General features: G+C 35.5%; 1 protein-coding gene across 1 annotated transcript in view; it reads right to left on the reverse strand.

Moving 5' to 3' along the window:
• Positions 1-20,907, reverse strand: part of LOC103893362 (protein eyes shut homolog) — a 949,231-nt gene that overhangs the window by 461,711 nt on the left and 466,613 nt on the right. Inside the window, 4 exon segments of the mRNA XM_019470252.1 lie at positions 4,895-5,040; positions 5,722-5,829; positions 6,869-6,965; positions 19,525-19,784. Coding sequence (XP_019325797.1) covers positions 4,895-5,040; positions 5,722-5,829; positions 6,869-6,965; positions 19,525-19,784 — 611 coding nt within the window.

Here is a 20,907-nt window from a genome sequence, read left to right on the forward strand (position 1 = left end):
GACACGGCACTTGGCCTTGTTGAACCTCATACAGTTGGCCTGGGCCCATCGATCCAGCCTGTCCAGGTCCCTCTGCAGAGCCTTCCTACCCTCGAGCAGATCAACACTCCCGCCCAACTTGGTGTCGTCTGCAAACTTACTGAGGGTGCACTCCATCCCCTCATCCAGATCATCGATAAAGATATTGAACAAACAAGACCACAAAACTAATACATAATAATCATAATACATTATGTTTAATTACTTATTCCTTTTAAGATGTTATATTGCGCAGCTGAAGAGAAAGTAATATTAGTGTGTTAATTAACAGTTTTTTAATATCAAACTCAGTGGAATATACATGTATGTATTTTTTCTTGTTTTATTCTTTACATAATTGTGTACCAGTCCTCACTCAGAATGCAACATCATATTGATTTGTGATAATGAAGATATATCTATACTCATTGATTATATTTCCTTATTTTGCTTTTAATTTTAAATTGTTGATTATGTTCCATTTAACTTATAATTCCACAAACAGTCATGAGTTCCACTTTTTTGCGCTGTATCTTCAGATTCTCTAACAAAGGTTTAGTAACCTACCAAGCCAAAATTAAATCTGACATAGCCTTTGATTCTCCTTCGATTTCCTTAGATTATGAGCAAATTTCCTGTATTTATAGCAACATTTATGAAATCAAAGGATTCTGGAATCATAGAGGAAAAACAAACCCTTTTAAATATGTCTTACTCAGGGAATCTTAGTGCTAAAAGATGACTATGTAAGCATGGCGTTTTCTTACTCAAAAGATCTATCCTCTGTGTACATTAAGTCTCATATTTGGTACATTACAAAGCATAATGTTACTTGAGTTACTTGTTTCTTTACAACATTTGCCGTACAAATTCAACAGTTCATGTTACAACAATTAACATTCATCACTCCAGCCAACGAATGGCTGACCGTTTAGACAAAACAGGTTTTAGATTCAGTGACTCAGGAGGTATCTTTCAGTTTTATGTCGTTGTATCTAACACTCAGGTACCACCGACATACAAACAATAAACAGTAATAACTATGATCTTGAGTAAAGAGCTATTCTACTTAGGACTTTCAGCCACTGATTTTTTCCATGGTTAGTTCTATAAACCAGGCCAGACTTTCCTCGTGTAAAGACAGGAGGTATGGAACAAGAATGATCGGACTGGGGAATTAAAGAGTTCACAGAATTTTGTAGTTAACTGGTTACCTAGAGACTTTATGGTATGCTACTGTTAAGTTTCTTTGTGGTGCCTAAGCATCAAACACCTAAACCAGTTTTCTAGGCCTGTGTCTTTCAACATGAAAGTTTAATGCTGTTTCAAATAAATCAGTATTTTTTGCAATGGAGTGTAAAACTAGGAAAAATTAATGATGCTTCTGTGTGCTTGGAAGTGAGTGGTCAAACTAACGTAAGGAGACAGTTTGTAGCTTTAGTATGCTGAAGTCATAGATCTGAAGGAACAACATAGGTCTGTTTACGAAAATCTTTTTGGGCAACAGGGATGATGTATACTATATATACGCAGTTGCTAAAGAGCAAATACAAGTAAAAGAACAGCAGCAGCTGATAGAGCTGGAATAATTAGATCTTGTGTTATCAAGAGTAACTAGTGGAACTGAGCAGTATTGGTTCATGGAGCAACACTGGCCAACCATAGCAATTAAAAAAATAAGAAGGGCTAAGCTGGGGGTGGAAAGTTCATGTCACTGGGTCATCTGCACCTTTGATATGGCCTTGCTAGCCAGTGTGATTGAGGACAACTAAACATACGCAGAAGGCTACTGCAGAAGAGGGAATGCAGTGATGTCTAGCAGGCATTTTGCCAAAAAAAACCAACCAAAAAAACCACCCAGGGAAAGGAACTGTGTATTTTTTAAAAGGATTAGTTGATTATTTGGTATTATCCTTGTGTTACTTTTCTCCTCTTTCTAATATAGCACTGCTTTATTAAGTCCCTTTACTTCTCATTTTGGGCAGGGAAAAAAACCAAGTTTCTTGAATGCCCAGATCACTTAGTTTTATTTTCCTAAGTATCTGGGGTGAGGACTTTAACTAGGGTTTATTAGTGATATCTAGGGTTTAAGAAGACCATTGCTGCTGCCAGTTACATCTTGACAGAAAGGATACATCTGTGCATTTGTCATCTGAACTGTGATCGCTTTTTTTAAGAGTCTACCTAAGCTGCAAAACAGCAGATTTTATCTCAGCAGTGTTGAGAAGTTATATTTTAATAGTTAATAAATTATTTTTAATGTATTTTTGTTAAACAGCTATTTAAAATGAAATAAAATTATGAACAATGTAAAATAAATCCAAAATAAGATACATTTACGGAAAACTTACAATTGTAAGAGATACATTAGCTGCTAAAATTTTGGAGCTTACAGAACAGATATCAGCATCTAAAGACTGCCTTCTCTAAGATATTAAATTACATGATGACCAGAAAAAACATTCAAAATGTCTGATGAAAGTTAATACTTTTAAAATAAGTTTTTATAAATAAAAGGAAATATAGTAACACAATTTGGCCTAACCCATTTAATTATTCAATTAAATAATAAGTTCCCATTCAAATTTATAAATCTGTACTATTTTAATAATTATAGTCAATGATTGAAGTTTTCCCTGTACAAGTACATTAAAACATTTTTGAAGTTCAAATGATCATTGATATCAATACACACTGTTATTTATCTTTAAAGGCACCTTGTCCATGACAAAAAAAAAGGCTGTTCCTAAATTTATGAAATTACTGAAGAGGAAAGTGGAAATACACCTATCTTTCTTTCAAAGAGTTAAATAAATTACTTTTGTTATACTGTTATAAATTCAGTACCTTAAATACTAATATTTTGTAGTTTTAAAGTATTTTCTTTCACTGTTTATTATTCCAAAGCTTGGTACTCTCAAACAGTATAATTACCTTTTCTGTAGTGTAGGTAACATAAAACAAAAAAAAAATTTCTTAAATTAAATACGAAAAATCAGCTATTAGTTATTTGAATTGTAATTGCTAGAAGAAGTCTTCAGAACCTCAAACTTCTGTATGTTTGTCAGGGACACATACGCTTGACACATCCTCTTTTTGCTTCATAATCCAGAAAAGCAATGTCTTGCTCTGAAAAGACCTTGCTTTGAAATCAAATTACTTTACTCACTTCTGGGCCTGCTAACACTGCAACTTTGTTTTAAAGCCTTAGTTCAACTGCTATACCAACACTTTGTATTGGATGAATTATTCCTTCAGACTTAATCTAACTGGTACATTGCATAGTGGATGTCCAAACAGTGTCAGTTTAAGGAAAAAAATCACTGGTTATAATTAAATGATAGGCAATTTATCACTAATTTTTGAGTAACGTTTCATTGTTTGATAGACACCTGGATATCACACTACCCTTGTTATTAAAGAATTAAAACTAAATAGTAAACAACTGTTCTTGTAAATATACTTTAAGTATATATAAGTAAATATACTTAAAGAATTTTTACCAGTAAATAACTACTTGTAATAGCAAAAAAACTACTATAGCTGATTAAAAAAAACCTCACAAAAAAAACCCAACAAAACCCAACATCCTGTCCTTGTTGGTTAAATGTGTTAGGGAAAAGAACTCAGGTCAAACTGCTTAGTCAATAATGAAGAATCATAAAAGGAAAGCACACCTGCAGACTGCTTGTTCCTTTTCAAATTAGAGTCTCATAAGCCCTTCAGGTACAGGTGTCTTGTCTTTTTTGAATATAACTGGGAATTCTTACAGAAACATGTACATAAAGGTGAAGACAGATGTTTTAACATCTATTAGTTAAAATTATAAACCTGCAGCACCACTGCCTAATGAACCAGTTTCTGTGATACCCAAGAAGTACTATTCAGAACATAGCCCTTCTGAAAAAAACAGGGGGGGGAAGCTTTTAGGCAAGAGAATTATATAGATTTTTCCAATTTTTGCTGAAATGTAAAGGATAATTTTGAAGAACACCGCACAAGCGGTATGTGGACTCAAGTTTGTGGTGAATGGAAGAAGGATATACAGCTATACAGATATTCCCAAAACTGTACTTGTTCTTTGTTCTGTGGAGAAACTACATTCCTCTCAGTTCAGTGGATGCGAATTGCGTCCTTTCTAATCTTATGAATTATGTGGTATTCATTACAAGCTGGAAAGGGTAGGAAAAAACATTTTATGCAGAAAGAATGCAGAAATGATACAACTTGAGGCAGACAACTATAAACATTTCTGCAGAGTCATATGACCCCATGTGTTTTCAGGTTGCTTAAGCTAGATGTATCAAAACATTAAATATGAGCTACTTGTTCTGCAGCATGCAGAGCATTTAAATAAACGTCAACATCATTTTAGAGAAATTTTACTACATCTCTACCCATTAAAAATCTTGTCATTAGTTCTGTAAAAATGTAAAGACTAACACTAAAGGCAACAGTGTCAGTCCAACAGGTCAACAAAGTCAGTGTTACTATGGTTTTGCACAAACTCAAATGACAAGGTAGCATTTTATTATGTTTGTAAAATTTACTCTGTATCCATGGTAATACTTTTTTCTTGGCTGAATTCAGAAAACATTGATTTTCTTTGCACTATACAATCTCTCTTTTAACGTGTTTCAGCTGAATGTATGGGTGACTAAAGAAATCATAAATCAAGCCTTAATGTAAGTAACATCTTGAGCTATTTAGCAAGAATTGGATCAAAGTTCTATTTGAATTAATATTGATTTATCCTCCAATAAGCAGATGATCCTGTGTACTCTTCCTTGATTTAGTTGAGGCCATTGCTATAAAATTAAAAACATGCAGAACCTGTGAAATAGCCTTCTCCACTGTGGTAGAGAGCAGACCATACCTGTGAATCCAGGGGGACAGAAACACTGATAGCCTCCAAGCCTGTTGATGCAACTTCCTCCATGCAAGCAAGGCAAAGTTTCGCACTCATTTACATCCATCTCACACAGAGACCCGTAGTATCCAGGTTCACAACTACAGATGAATCTTCAGAAAAGGGAAAATCAGGTAAGTCAGAAGTAAACAACATGATCTATTCCAATATTCTGAAGCTATACGTATGTCCTGATGTCAAGCTGGTGTCCCTAATCATGATCCATATTAAAACAATTAACAGACTTTTCTCATTTCCATGTTTCGGAAGCAAGCAGAGTGATTTACTCTTTTTTTTAAATTAGTAGAAAAACTGCGCACAATAATTTTAGCTGAAGGTATAAGGAATGACTTAAGGGCTAATGTTCTTTTGACGCAAGTCTCTGAATAACTGTAGAGTGTTGTGGAACAAACACAAGATACAAATTTTTCTCTTGTTTACACTAAACTTTTAGTAAACATTTACATTAGAAAAGGTCATTGCTGGAAGTTGAAAAAAGACACGTAGCAATCTAACTGAAGATCAATTTTCCTCTATTTCACTCTTATTCCAAATTAAAAAAAGAAAAAAAAAAGGTAAGGAGGAAAAGAGCAAGTTGTGCTGAAGACAATTTCCTTTCTATTTTCCTCTGAGGTCATGTAAGAACCAAATAGCTAAGTCAGTAGCACTTGCGTACCTCATTTTAATACAAAATCCTTGTCACATGCTGAAGGTCCCATCCAAACCTCAAAGCAGCAAGCAGACTTTATACATAAGGAAATCAGGGAATTGCTTTTCATTTAGTAGTAACTAACCTGTTTACGAGATCCAGGCAAGTTCCATTGTTTTTGCAGGGTCTTGATAAGCATTCATTAATCTCCACTTCACATAGTGTCCCAGTAAAGCCGTGCTGGCAGGAGCACCTAGCAAAAAGGATGTCACTATATTACTTTTTAGTGTAATATAAAAAGATTCTGGAAAAATGTGGTAGATCGAGAGGTACGAATTAGGTGGTTCCAAAATTATATTTGTTTTTTTCTGATCATTACAAAGTGCTGACTTTAACAAGGTTCATAAATACAGTGACTGCAGCCCAGGAAATAAGATTTTTACCATTATTAGTTGAAGGCCACAGGCTTTGTGCTGACCCCACTGTGCAAGGGCTTAGAACTTGCCTTGGCCTGAGCTGGTTTTCACTTGTTTTGACACCTGCCCTGGAGCCAACTGACTGCTGCCTCTCATGCTTTAGCTTCAGCTCTGGGAATAGCACCTAGGGTGGGGATGCCACAGTGGGATAATCACAGTGTTACAAACAATAGCCTTTTGTGTCCATGTGGGCTGAGGAAGCTGGTAAACAGTGCAAAGGAAGTAAATCATGATAAGGAAACATACAAAAATAGCTCCAAACAGGCCTGAGACTGAAGATGAGAAAACCCCCACTGTAAACATCACACTTCTCCTGGCAAAGACTTCCAGACACTAGTGACTTGCAGTAACACTGCCAGTTCTTCTTGAGGAAGACTGAAATCACTGATCACAGGACCCAGACAGACATTGCGAGGGTAATCGTAACAACAGAGACAAGAGCTAGATAATTGCAAGATTTCTTATATAATAATTACAACTACATTGTTCATGAAGCTGTTTTCTGTTAATTTCAACATACACTATTAGTATTATTGTAACTGCACTAATAACAACTGTTTGTTATATTTTGATCAGATTATTAAGATTTTAATTAGCCTTACAATAGATTCTTGGGTCCACATGTATGGTGTACATCTATGTCTTTTTGCCCACAAGAAGATTTTGAGTATAACGTGTCAAACGCATCACAAAAAAAGACGTATTACATCACTGAAGGACAGCAAACACAATACAGGCAAAGTACCAAAAGAACAATTAGATGATAAACATCCAAGTATCATACTGAATATCTGTCATTCAAATAATTTTCCTCACCTGTAATGGTTAACCCCGTCCACACAGAGACCTTCATTCTGGCATGGATGGGAGATGCACTCATCACTGTTAACTTCACAGTAAGTACCTTCAAATCCTGAAACACAGATTATATTAACTGTGAATGAGTGAATTCTACTACATAATGTGAATATAAGGGTCACAGATCCTCTTGGAAGTTTGGCCGTCTGAGCTCAGGACCAACTTAGACAATGCAAGTGGCAGGCCTGAGAAACCTCAGCTGCCCTTGAAGCTGTTCAGGAAAGAGCCAAGAGAACCATCAGTGGTGACTACCCCTTCTCTTAGGAGCATCTAAGCTGAGGCTCTTTGCCCTTGGCACCTGACTGACCTGTGTTGTAGCCATGCACATACTTAGCCATGTACCTCTTTATCTAGATGCTGACTTTGGCCTTCAGACTAGCTCCCTGGCTCGACCCTGGACCTGCCCCATTCCCTGTATACTTGACTGGCAACCTAGCATACTATGCTGATCCTGGACACTGTCGTTGGCCCTGCCCTGCTCGCCTCATTCAGATACTGACAGACAGGACCCTTGACAGTGAGGTCCCTGCCCTGCTAGCCTTGACAAGACTCCTGGCTTACCTTTGCTTCTGGAGCAGCCGGCCCTCACTGCTCTCTGACTCTAAGATTGGGGCAGCAAGTAGATGCAATCCTAAAAGAACTTTCTCCAATTATTTTTGTTCCTTAGCTTCAATGAGTTCATTTCCAGAGAATGTAAGAAGTCTTAACATACTTTAATAAACCAGAGAGAACAGATTTGTATGGAGCACCTGGCTAAATATGCTGGGGAAATGTAACCCATTTTAAAGGACTTTCTTGGGGAGCGTGGAACAGTATCAGAAACTATAAGCTAATTCAATAATTAATACATTACAGAGCAAAATGGAAGTTAGAGAGACCACATTTATTCAAAGCAGTCAGAAGATGAGAAAAAACATTTAACTGGTTTTAATATTTAAATGAAGAAAAAAACGTGATCAAGATCTTATCTGCACAGTACATTATTTGCATAATACATTACATTTACCTGTGTAAATGTCCCAGAATATGTGCTAAAGAGATTTTTCAGTGATAGAATACTACTTTTGCTTTTAGACAGCATATTATGTCTTACAACGTTCACATAAATAAATGTTTTAATAAATACACAGTTGTGTTTAAAACTATATACAGTGGGTAAATTATAGCTACTTAGTTGAATTTTGCACAAATTGAATATATATGTTTCAACTGATGTAGTAATGAAACCATTACAATGAACAAAGTATTTGCACTGTTGTGACTATAATACACATGACCCCTGATAGCAGACTGACTAAAGAGCTTTATGGTGTTCACCAAAGGGCTTTTGAACACCGTTTAGATATCAACATTAAATTAAAACTACTATAAAAACAACCACACATATATTCAGTGTATATTATTATAAATATGATAGGCTTTACTGGATTCTCTATTAAAACAATAAGTAAAAAATTTTATCAGTACTTTTTTAGATACTGAAATAAGGATAGTAATGACTTTTATTGTTATATTATGTATTTGTGGTTTTCAAAGTACTTCATGAAAGTGGGGAAATGATGAAAGATCCCAGTTAGAATAGTATGGCTTATTTTTATCTAGAGAAAATCATTACTGGAAAAATTAAGTGGCTTGGTCAGAGTTGTAGGGAAAGCTGGAGAGAGAAACCTCTGCTGGCAATCCAATGTATGATCTAAATATCTAGCCCCCAGCAAAGCAGTTGGTATTTTCTTCTAACCAGGATTTTTTCTGTTCAAAAGCTTTCCTGGCTAGACCTGACTGAAATGAGTCCTGAATATTTGCTGAAAGTTTCACAGCAGTGTCTGCTACAAAGCTAGAAAATAAAGCCTGGAATGTATCTCAAACTAATCCTTCAGTTATAGTCACTTATACTCTTATGATGTTTTTTGTTGTTTGTTGGGTTTTTTTTTTAGAAATACCTTGAGTGTGAAGTGATACCCTCATTTATTTCCTATTTGTATGACGTTTCACAAAAACTTTGTAAAAGAAATTGCCATTATAGGGGACAAAAATTCTCTGTCCCGGTGTACTGCTTTGAAGCAGTTCCCTCAGCACAGGCAACCTTGTTATATTCTGAATGGTTTAGTTTATTATTTGCAAATGGGCCAGAAGCAGAGTGAATGATCCAAATACTTTTCTTATCTGTAGCGTGTGTAATCTGCATTTTAATACTGCAACTTGAGCCTTCATCTATATTTGCCTGAAGTTTGATTAAGAAAACAAGAAAGGTAAAAGGACTACAACTTGGGCTGTAGCAATGCTAGTTCAATGTTCAGTACTAGACCTGGTTAGATCAAATAAGACAGCAGTCACTGACACACACACACAAAATAATCAGGAGTTGTTCTTTTGACACATGCCACCCCAGTGCCACTGAGTAAGAGCAGAAAAAATTGTAACATGTTTCTCTAACTCTGGTTTGATTAAGAAATTGGAGGGCATAGCAAATGTGAGAGACCAGGACCACAGGACCTTTTGTAGCCAACTTCCTCATCTGACTTCTCATTTATTTGTAATGTTTGACATTTCTGAAACTAAGTTTTGGTACAGGGTATAAGGCTATGTCAATGGGTAGGAGAAATGGGACTTCCCTGAAAAGTAGCACACTGAAAGCAAACCTGTTGTCATATTATAAATAACTAAAAGATTATAGACAGTTTTTGGTTTTATAAGGTACTCAGAAAAGAGTGTGAAGCTAACAAAGTAAAACTTAAAAAAATACTAACAGACCTTATATGGAATGGTTTCTTATTCTTTTGTGATACTATATAACATCTGACCAAGCATTTTTAGAAACAAACAAACAAACCCCACAGCTGTCAGATTAAAATACATAAAAAGGAAAATGGAGGGCATTCATCATTCTGCTTCTGCCTGTCGTGCCCACTTGGTTATGGATGTTTTATAGTCTTTTTGAAGTAAATAGTACTGAAGTGAATACATAAAGCACCATTTAGACACATTTTTTATTGCAGTAGTACACATTTTTCCAGCCCATAGCAAAATGTAGCTACCTTGAAAAGACATAAAATAAGTAAACATACAGCAGGCATGCTACTTTTTCTCCATTTGTAGGAATAATAAATAGCATTTTCTTCAAAAGATTTTACTGGCTATCTACTACATTATGAAATAAGCAATCTATGTGTTCAATTTACTATTGAATATTGTCTTAACTGATATAAATTAGCTCTGTCCTTTTTTATAAAAAAAAGTCAATCATTTTTTCTTAATGACATATACTGTTAAAAATTACATAGAACTATTCAGATCATTTTTTGATCCACAATGAAAGCTTCTGAACTCATGCAGAGGCTTTTTCTAAGGAATTTTTAACCTTGCTAGCAATTTTTACAGAAGATTTCAGCAAAAATGTCTGCTTTCAACTAAAACGGTTAATCAGAAACACTCAAATCTGTTTAAAAGGACCTGAAAAATATTAGCAGTTATTTAACTTTATTTCATTCATAATTTCTGCATGTCTGTGCTGAAGTATATTTATAATTTATGAAGCTTGTAGAAAGGATGTTTCAATAAAAGCATATGCTAACAAAGCAATTTTAATTCACTCCTGATGTATGTTCTCAGAGTAAACTACGAAAATAAAGAAGTCTAACACTGTGCACATCACTCGTACGAACAGCAGAGGTCAAACCTCAAAACGTATACTGCAATGTTAGGATTAAATTATTTGTAAAATGTTTATTTTATGACTATACTTGGACAGACACCAATCATACTACTTTCAGATCCAAAAGAACACTTAAAATGCTCATACCTAAGTGGAACTGGTTTAAGGAAAGAATTACCTTGGTAGCTTATTTACATAGTGCTTGTTGAAGCTATGAGATACCTCATGGGTCTAACATGTATGGACTCATGTCGTTCTTGTATTTTACATGATACTCAAGCACAATTTAAAGGGTAATGTAATACATTAGGTTATTTTGTATAAGCTACAACTGCTGCCACACAGAGCTGTGATCCGGGATACTTAAACTAAAATTAATGTATGGATGCAATTTTTACAGTAATGAAGACATGTTTCCAAATTAGTTCATGTGTTGCAAGAGGAAAGAAAAGAGACAATGGGGGAAACTGACTTAAAATGTTTAACGTGTCAGATATACTATTGAAACAAACATTTTTCAGTTGCAAAGAAATTTGCAGTATGAAAAATGCATTCACTTAATACAGCCAAAACTTCAATGCTTAATTTGTAGTTTATAGTGTGAATACAATTAATTTGCTTGAATTATAAAACACAATAATTTTTATTTTAAGCAAACTATTTTGGAAAGTGGTACACTACTGGAAAGCCTGAAAGTATGCATGGTGCTGTAATGTATTGTTACTGTAGCAAAATTTAGTACTATGTGTAGGAAAGTAATACACACATTTAAATGCAACTACTTGCTGCCTTTGCTACTGCCAATCAGTCAAACTTAAGATCCAAACTGTAAATCAATAGCACATGTAAATGATTTGATGTAGCTCTCCAGCCATATACTTTACAAGGTAGCTTTTCCACATGTCAAACCCAAGTGACACATTAAAAATGCAACTTTTGACCTTTTTTGTGGGAAAAAAAAAGGGTTTTTTTGCTTTTTATGTGGAAAAACTGAAAATTTCCTGAACTCAGTTCAAACCATTCTGAACTTCTAAATGAAAAGATGCATCCAATCAATGGGGAAGAGCAAATGGCACACATTGTCACTTGTGAATGCAGAATTCCATTAGATACCTGCTCAAAATTTCCTATAATGAATTCAAGAAACAAGTGGCTTTTTTTTTCCCCCAGGTGGCCAATATAAAGGCTAGACAAATGTCATTGTGAAGTCTGACACACAAACTGGTTTTATTTGGCAAACATACTTTACAGTATTTTTCTTGCCGCATTAGAGAAACTGAAGATGCAAACAGAATCTCATTGGTATTACCGCCTATCCACTTTTTTTTAAAAAAAAATCATAGGGAGACAGTACTTAATTTAAAACATTTATTTGTTATTTTAGGGAAAATGTATAGGGTTTTTTGAGGAAGTGAAATATATCTCAGAAACATTAACAGTTTTCATAGTAACAGCAATTTCAAGACTTTCAGAAATTAACGGAGATGAAAAACAATTGAAAATCATTGCAATTCTTATGTTAGACATTTACTTTTATTTCTGTATATTTTTAACAGTTCAGGTAGCATGAAAGTGACTTTAATAATATGAGGTCTAAAAATACCTGTGTTCTATGGAAAATGTCACAAAAGCAGCTCATCTAATCTCAAGCCCTAGTTTTCCCATACTCAACATTAGCACTAGTAGATGTGGCAGTATGTTCCAATTTGCTCGCAATTTATGTGCAGGCAGAATGATATATCCATTTTAGCTTACAGAAATTCCAACATCCTGTAGTATTTTTGCTGTCTATGGATGAAGCATTAAGTGCTGTTAGTTAAGATACGACAGATTCTATCGCTCCTTCTGTTTCTCTGAAATACAGGAAACAGCTACTGCATGTCTCAACTCTGTCTATGGGACTTCTGTGAGCTGCGAAGTGCAGGAATATGCCGAGTGTAGAAGCTACACATCTGCTGTTATAGTTATGGTCATTTTCATCTCCTTATTCCATTGCAGAGAAATATTACAGAATTTACCTCTGCAGGTAACACAGAGGACTAACAGGATTCTTTCCCCATAAGCTCTCTACTGTTTTACTCATCAGCACAGTATCATGGATTATGTTTGTCTCCTTACTGTGAACCATTTATGAACCAATGTTTGCAAGCAGCAGAGATATCACAATAGCCCCATAATCATTGGTATCGGTATTTAGGTTATTCAGTACAACATAGGTAGGTACATGTATCAAAATCAAAGGTATGTGAAATGTTAGACTTGGTAAAAAGGTTATTTCCCTTTGTGAATTATGTACGCATGTGTCTGAAAAAGAAACTGGCACTGAAGGGCTCAGAAATCTGACAACGGCAATCTCCAACTTATATAACTTCTTTGGCATCTACTTATACGTTCTGCTTGATATTATAAATCTTGTGCATTATGATAATTTTCATTTAGTCTTATTTGAGACATGGGCTGAAAAAAATTTTGTCTCAGTTCAAACTTCTAGCTGTTAAGATGCTATAGACCAAATAAAAATAAATCATTAGCATGCTAGGACAAAGGGTATTAAAAAAAGAAGGTGTCACGGGAAAGAGTTATTGACAGTAGTCTGATAAAAGGGGTGAGAAAGTCCTGGAAAGAACTGTTTAAAACAAGGACTTCAGAACTTGCCTTGAAGTATCAAGAAAGGAACCATAAAGTCTTGCTTTTGGAAAGAGTACTTAGAGGATAAAGAAAAAATAGGATGGCTAATTCCAGTACAAAGTGTAGCTATTGTTTCTCCTTAGAGATGACACAGTACTCTCCTTAGATCTCATTGATGCCTTTCCCTGGAACAAGACATGTAATTTCCCTACACCCTAAAACTGCTGGTTGTAACCTTATGACCCATGCAATTCCTCTTGCATAAACCAGTTTTTCAGCTTCTCAGCTTCTAGCTTTTCTCTTCAAAGATACAATGAGCACAAATAAGATGACAAAGCTTTTGAGTACTTGTGTGCTATAATGACAAATCACTGCTCGCCATTCTTTTGTTTTACTCCTCTCTAAAACTGCACGCTTCCCAGAACTATGCAGATTAAAAAAAATCTCTACAGAAATAATAATCCAGGCAACTGGTAAGGAATTCAGCCCATCTACCATCTGAACAAATTGTCCTAAGCTGCCTATATAGTCAGCAGAGCGACATAAATATTTCTATAGCATTAGCCATTTGACTTTGTATGTTTGCTTTTGGGTGAGATGAACTACCTCAGAAAACTGCCTCTTTCTCTTCATTGACTGTAAATGGAGTACAGGGGGACCTCCTCAATGTCTACTGTGTATACCTGTACATATACCTCCTCAGTGTAATACTGTGGACATCTACATCTGGTCAAATTAATCCAAACTTTCTGGTGTATTTGTTTCAATAATAAATATGTTATTTCATTGATTTAAATTCCCTTTGGAGTTTCCTAACTCATTAAAATGCTATTGAACTAACACAAACACTGACCAAATAACCCATATTTTTGGACGGGGTAGGTAAAGCTTTGGTATGAACACACTCACTCTCTCTCTATATATGCAATATATAAAGTATTTACATATATGTTTCCTGAGAATTTTCCCATCACAAAACTAAAGCTAAGCAGAATATTGCTTCTATTGTAATAAGGAGACTGCATAACCATCCTGAGCTGAGGATATTACTTGGACTAATGAAGGACGATCTACATCTAATTTTAAAGAGATGATTTTCTACCTTCTATTATAATAAGCAGGAATTCTAAAAATCCTCTGAATTCAACAACCTTGTCCTTCCCATCCTGTCTTTACGTCAGCAACAACTATATCTGCTGTTCCTACTAACCTTACCTTGCTTTAGCTCCTAGATATATCTACTAATAATTCTTGCAGAAGAATAAATCGGTTAAAAAAAGTCTTTTATTAGAAAACACTGCATGTTTTCTGGCCCATGGTTTATGTTGGCACATTATTTTTTGGCTTGTTAATTCTCTGTAATATTTATGTGCTTGCACTTCTCCAGGTTTCACATTTCTCTGTGATAACTGTTACCTTTTGTCTCCCATTTCATCATGAAGTAGGCCTGTTGTTGTTTAACAGACCAAGCCAGAGAGCTGATCTTGTACTCTCTAGTTGTATGCCCTCTCATAGTTTTCCTTCATTTTGAATATATCTTTTTCAGTAAATTGTTCTTTCTTAGAACACAATTGTTCTCAGAAAGCTGAACTATTTTTACCAAACTGTCCTGTCTTCCCTTTCGGTTGCCTTTATGAAATGAACACTTTTGTGCTTGGCATTATCTAGAACAGCATGGTCTAATGTTCATCCTCTACTTTATTGACCCTCTAGTTCACTTATCTATGCAGTTGAATTGCTCTTTGGATCTTTTGCACGTAGACCTTCTGGGGAATTTATGAATAGTTGCCCAGGCTCAGCTACAAATATGTCAACATTATTTATAGTCTATAGCTTTACTCATGTTTCTCACCTTTCTTTTCTGTTACACTAAATTTACATTTCTATTATTAATTCCAAGAATGGAATTCCTTAAGAACAGAAAAACACGTTGATAAATTAAGCAATAAAAACCATTCAAGTTGTCCTCTCCTCCTGTTTCATTTGCATTTAGTATGTAGGGTTTCAGGAGAAACTAATGGCAGGATTCAATGCTGGGTATATGCATAATAGCTCAAAAAGCCATGTCCTCCCAATTGCCTTGATCAAACCCTTGCTTATCAATTACTGGCAAAGTACATAACAAGAGGTGTTTTCTGTACACTTCTTGGGAAACTTGCTCTATTGCAGTGATTCCTAAACTTTTGCAATAATGGCCTACCCTACAACATTCTTGCAACTATGAATATACCAGCATACAATTGTAGAGATCACAATTTTTTTAAACTGTTTAACCTGCTTGTGTGGACAACTTAACTTAAACTCATGGTCTAACACTGTTCCATGATCTACAATATGAGAGCCCAGTTTTGCATTACGAACGTTATAATCCATCTCCTTGCAGGAAGCAAACCTCTACAGCTAGGGCAGACACCTCAAGAGGAAGTTTTACATTTATACTACTTACAGAATTTTAAAAATCTTTAAAGCAAAAACAGACAACTGTAACTCCCTAACGTACATACAAGAAGATGTGTAGTTTTGCTTTATACTACTACTGATCATGACCTCATTATCTCCCTACCAATTTACTGTAAAAATTCTGTCCTAGGCTAACATCTTACATCAAGTTTGATTGTGCCCGATTTACACTCTATCAGCTTTTGTCCTCTCTGCCCTAGTATGGCATCCCAATCCCAGCTCCCTGTAGTCAGTGCGTATTCTCTTTTTCTTCTAAGTGAGTACCACAGTCAATAGCATGATTTGTGGTCCTACTGTACCCACCTCAGATATGGTTTTCTAAAGATAATCTTTAGAATTTGGTAAGCACAGCTACATTTTGTCAAAACTAAAGCTAAGCAGAATATTGCTTCTATTGTAATAAGGAGACTGCATAACCATCCTGAACTGAGGATATTACTTGGACTAATGAAGGACGATCTACATCTAATTTTAAAGAGATGATTTTCTACCTTCTATTATAATAAGCAGGAATTCTAAAAATCCTCTGAATTCAACAACCTTGTCCTTCCCATCCTGTCTTTACGTCAGCAACAACTATATCTGCTGTTCCTACTAACCTTACCTTGCTTTAGCTCCTAGATATATCTACTAATAATTCTTGCAGAAGAATAAATCGGTTAAAAAAAGTCTTTTATTAGAAAACACTGCATGTTTTCTGGCCCATGGTTTATGTTGGCACATTATTTTTTGGCTTGTTAATTCTCTGTAATATTTATGTGCTTGCACTTCTCCAGGTTTCACATTTCTCTGTGATAACTGTTACCTTTTGTCTCCCATTTCATCATGAAGTAGGCCTGTTGTTGTTTAACAGACCAAGCCAGAGAGCTGATCTTGTACTCTCTAGTTGTATGCCCTCTCATAGTTTTCCTTCATTTTGAATATATCTTTTTCAGTAAATTGTTCTTTCTTAGAACACAATTGTTCTCAGAAAGCTGAACTATTTTTACCAAACTGTCCTGTCTTCCCTTTCGGTTGCCTTTATGAAATGAACACTTTTGTGCTTGGCATTATCTAGAACAGCATGGTCTAATGTTCATCCTCTACTTTATTGACCCTCTAGTTCACTTATCTATGCAGTTGAATTGCTCTTTGGATCTTTTGCACGTAGACCTTCTGGGGAATTTATGAATAGTTGCCCAGGCTCAGCTACAAATATGTCAACATTATTTATAGTCTATAGCTTTACTCATGTTTCTCACCTTTCTTTTCTGTTACACTAAATTTACATTTCTATTATTAATTCCAAGAATGGAATTCCTTAAGAACAGAAAAACACGTTGATAAATTAAGCAATAAAAACCATTCTACTATTTGTCCCAAGTTGTCCTCTCCTCCTGTTTCATTTGCATTTAGTATGTAGGGTTTCAGGAGAAACTAATGGCAGGATTCAATGCTGGGTATATGCATAATAGCTCAAAAAGCCATGTCCTCCCAATTGCCTTGATCAAACCCTTGCTTATCAATTACTGGCAAAGTACATAACAAGAGGTGTTTTCTGTACACTTCTTGGGAAACTTGCTCTATTGCAGTGATTCCTAAACTTTTGCAATAATGGCCTACCCTACAACATTCTTGCAACTATGAATATACCAGCATACAATTGTAGAGATCACAATTTTTTTAAACTGTTTAACCTGCTTGTGTGGACAACTTAACTTAAACTCATGGTCTAACACTGTTCCATGATCTACAATATGAGAGCCCAGTTTTGCATTACGAACGTTATAATCCATCTCCTTGCAGGAAGCAAACCTCTACAGCTAGGGCAGACACCTCAAGAGGAAGTTTTACATTTATACTACTTACAGAATTTTAAAAATCTTTAAAGCAAAAACAGACAACTGTAACTCCCTAACGTACATACAAGAAGATGTGTAGTTTTGCTTTATACTACTACTGATCATGACCTCATTATCTCCCTACCAATTTACTGTAAAAATTCTGTCCTAGGCTAACATCTTACATCAAGTTTGATTGTGCCCGATTTACACTCTATCAGCTTTTGTCCTCTCTGCCCTAGTATGGCATCCCAATCCCAGCTCCCTGTAGTCAGTGCGTATTCTCTTTTTCTTCTAAGTGAGTACCACAGTCAATAGCATGATTTGTGGTCCTACTGTACCCACCTCAGATATGGTTTTCTAAAGATAATCTTTAGAATTTGGTAAGCACAGCTACATTTTGTGACTCTTGCTAAACCAGATTCATACCTTCTAATGACTGGACTGTTAACTACCGGCAAGTTGTTTAATCAACATGCAATCTGGTACCAAGTCAGGTATCTTGGAGTAATCTAGCTATGTCAGTGTGACTGCCCTTTGTGATCAGATCTGTAATCGTGACAGGTTTATTGGGACAGAAAGGGAGGCACGTGGCAGACAAAAATAGGAGAATAAAAGAAGACAACTGCGGAAATAGATTTCCATAAACTGCTTTCAATTAAATTTCTATATTTTGCTGTCCCTCCTTTTTTTGGTGAGGGTCCTGAATAAAATGTTTGCATTTTTCCTAGCATGAATGATTAACTCATTTCATTAATTATGCCTTTTACCCCTTTTCAATACTGAGATATTTTCCACTTTCCAAGATTTGCTAGCAATGCATGTTACTGGTTCACGTAACTACCCTGCTCGTTCCCTGAAGATTCCCAGCTGCAAGCTTCAAGAATCCTTGAAGATTCCGTCAAAGCTCCCTGAGAACCTTGGCTGCAAGTTTTTTGGATTCTGGAGAAATTCTGCACAAAATAAGACTTTTCTGAGGAATGTTAAGGCTTGAACTACATGTCTCTCTACAGATCATTTCCGAAAAAGGTTTCAAAATCAATACGTTGTATTAAAAGCTGTTTTTAAAAAGCAACTGGCATACCTTCCCAGTGACTTTTTTTTAACTCAGCAACTTGTGGTAACCTTTACCTTAATAGTAAAAAAACCCCAAGCTATAAATGCTGCTGACTTCTACGTATTATCTCCACATCTTTGCAGCTCAATAAACAATGAGTAATACTACAGTGGTGTTAACACTGCAATTAATGTATTTGCTATCCTTGGTCCCTAAGACACCCCTACCATTTATAGGTATAAAAGTGATGACTTCAAAATCCTGCCTAAACTCCAAATTCAGTAATTGTACTCTCCCTACTTAAATTTTCAGTGCAGTTTTAATTAGTTAATGTATTCTTCAATTCCTATGCAGAATTGCATAGTGATGTTCTGCACAGTTAAAATGTTGCTCCGTTCCATCTTAGCAGTTCTTGTACATCGAGGGAGAGATTGTGTCTTTTAAGCCATGGTCCAGGAAAGCTGTCAGCACCTGTTGTGATTTTGCTTGTTGTGCATATGGAGAGCAATCCGCTCTGTCCGTTAGGCAGGGGAAGATTACTCCCCTGATGTGCCAGGCCTTTCTGACAGCTCAGCGGGAAGAGGAACCGTTTCTAACTTGCTCCAATTTTTGTACTTTTAACAATTTGCATATATTTTGTCTATTCCTGCCTGTCTGTTTTGTCAATTTAGTCTGTCAGCTCTGCTGGCCAGGTGCATGTCTATCTCTACGTTGTTGTACCAATTGACTCAGAAATAGTAATTCTGGGTGCTGGAATCTAAACAGCTATAGATTTAATAAGTACTATAATATAAGAAATTAATAGTAGGCAAACTGACAGCTATTTTAGCAGTCTTTTAATATAACTGATAGACTTGCTGTAATTCATGAATGTTTTATGTGCTTTGAAAGGTATTCATTGTTACTTTCACTGAAGATAGCATTAAATTCAACACGTATTTGCAACTCTTCTGCAGCACAACAGACAACAGAAAAGATTAACTATACCAGTTCTTACCTGTTTTGCAAACACACATTGGATTTCCATCGACTTGTGCCAAGCAGGTCGAATTGTTTATGCATGGATTGTAAGGCAGCTCACAGGGACTGAAGCGCTGATGGCAGAAGTCACCAGTATAAAATGGAGGACAAATGCATACAAACTGTCCCTGCTTAACAGATTCGTAACAGGTGGCTCCATTCAAGCATGGTTCAGAATCACATTCATTTATATCTTCACTGCAGTCTGCCCCTGTCCATCCTGCTGCACACGTGCATCTGGGGGGGAGGGAAGAAAAAAAAAAAGAGTCAACATGGTGGAAGAATGAAGATCAACAACTTAGCCCAATCAGTTCCAACTATTTAAAAAAAATAAAGACTTTTTATGTGCATAGTTTTTTTCTGCGCATAGTTTTTTTCTGCCAATTGTATCAGACTGCACTATGAATAAAACTTATATTCAGGTTCTTTTCCCACAATTTATTTGAGCAAAAGCAAAATGACTTATTCCAAGTCACAGGATTTATCAACTTGGAGAACCATCTGGTTGAGTTAAAGTTAACAGAATCATCTGCGGATCTTCTTTAAGCTGAAACACCACCACAAATAATCAAATGGGGAATGTAAGTTTCTTTAAGCTTTAGGATTGGAAAGACATCTTTGCATATGTGTGAAACTACTAAGTAGGTACTTTAGTGTTTGGGATGAAATGCACCAGGTAGCATTCAGTACACTTTTAAGAAAGAAGGTAGGAGGTCAAAGGCACAATAAATGATAGAAGAATCCTCTTTTCATGACGTTCTCTTTCTTCTATGCTCCTGAGAAGACCTGTTATTGACAACACAGAAGAGAAAACCTGGACCAAAATCTACATTACATCTGATTGTAAAGAATCTATCTTCATGAATTAGGTAAGTATCTGTTTTTATTTACAACATGAATATGATGATAAGGTTCTAAAAATTCAAATATAACAATTTGCTAATGATTTCAAAATTTGCAGAGAGAATTTCCTCATTAGTTGCAATAAAAGAAGGCTCTATGTGCTTTAAAAGGTACACATTTTTGTTACTTTCACTGAAGATAGAATTAAATTCAACATATATTTGCAACTATTCTGCAGGACAACAGACAATACAAAAGATTAACTATACCAGCTCTTACCTGTTTTTTTGTTTGTTGATATCGATTTTGGGCATTAAACCATTCAAATATAGCTTGATAGTTCTAATTTGATAAAAGGAATTGTTCTTAAATAATAAATAGGTCATTCAATGGAGAATCAATTAAGTAGTTCTGTTCTATAAGGCACAGGTATTGCTTGCCACGCAGAAGGCAAACTTGGCCCCTTTAAAACAAACACAGTGTTTTCTTTGAAATTTTTGCTTTTCTGTGTGAAAAT

This window comes from Aptenodytes forsteri, unplaced genomic scaffold (assembly GCF_000699145.1).
Source record: "Aptenodytes forsteri isolate BGI_AS27 unplaced genomic scaffold, ASM69914v1 Scaffold414, whole genome shotgun sequence".
Taxonomy (NCBI): domain Eukaryota; kingdom Metazoa; phylum Chordata; class Aves; order Sphenisciformes; family Spheniscidae; genus Aptenodytes; species Aptenodytes forsteri.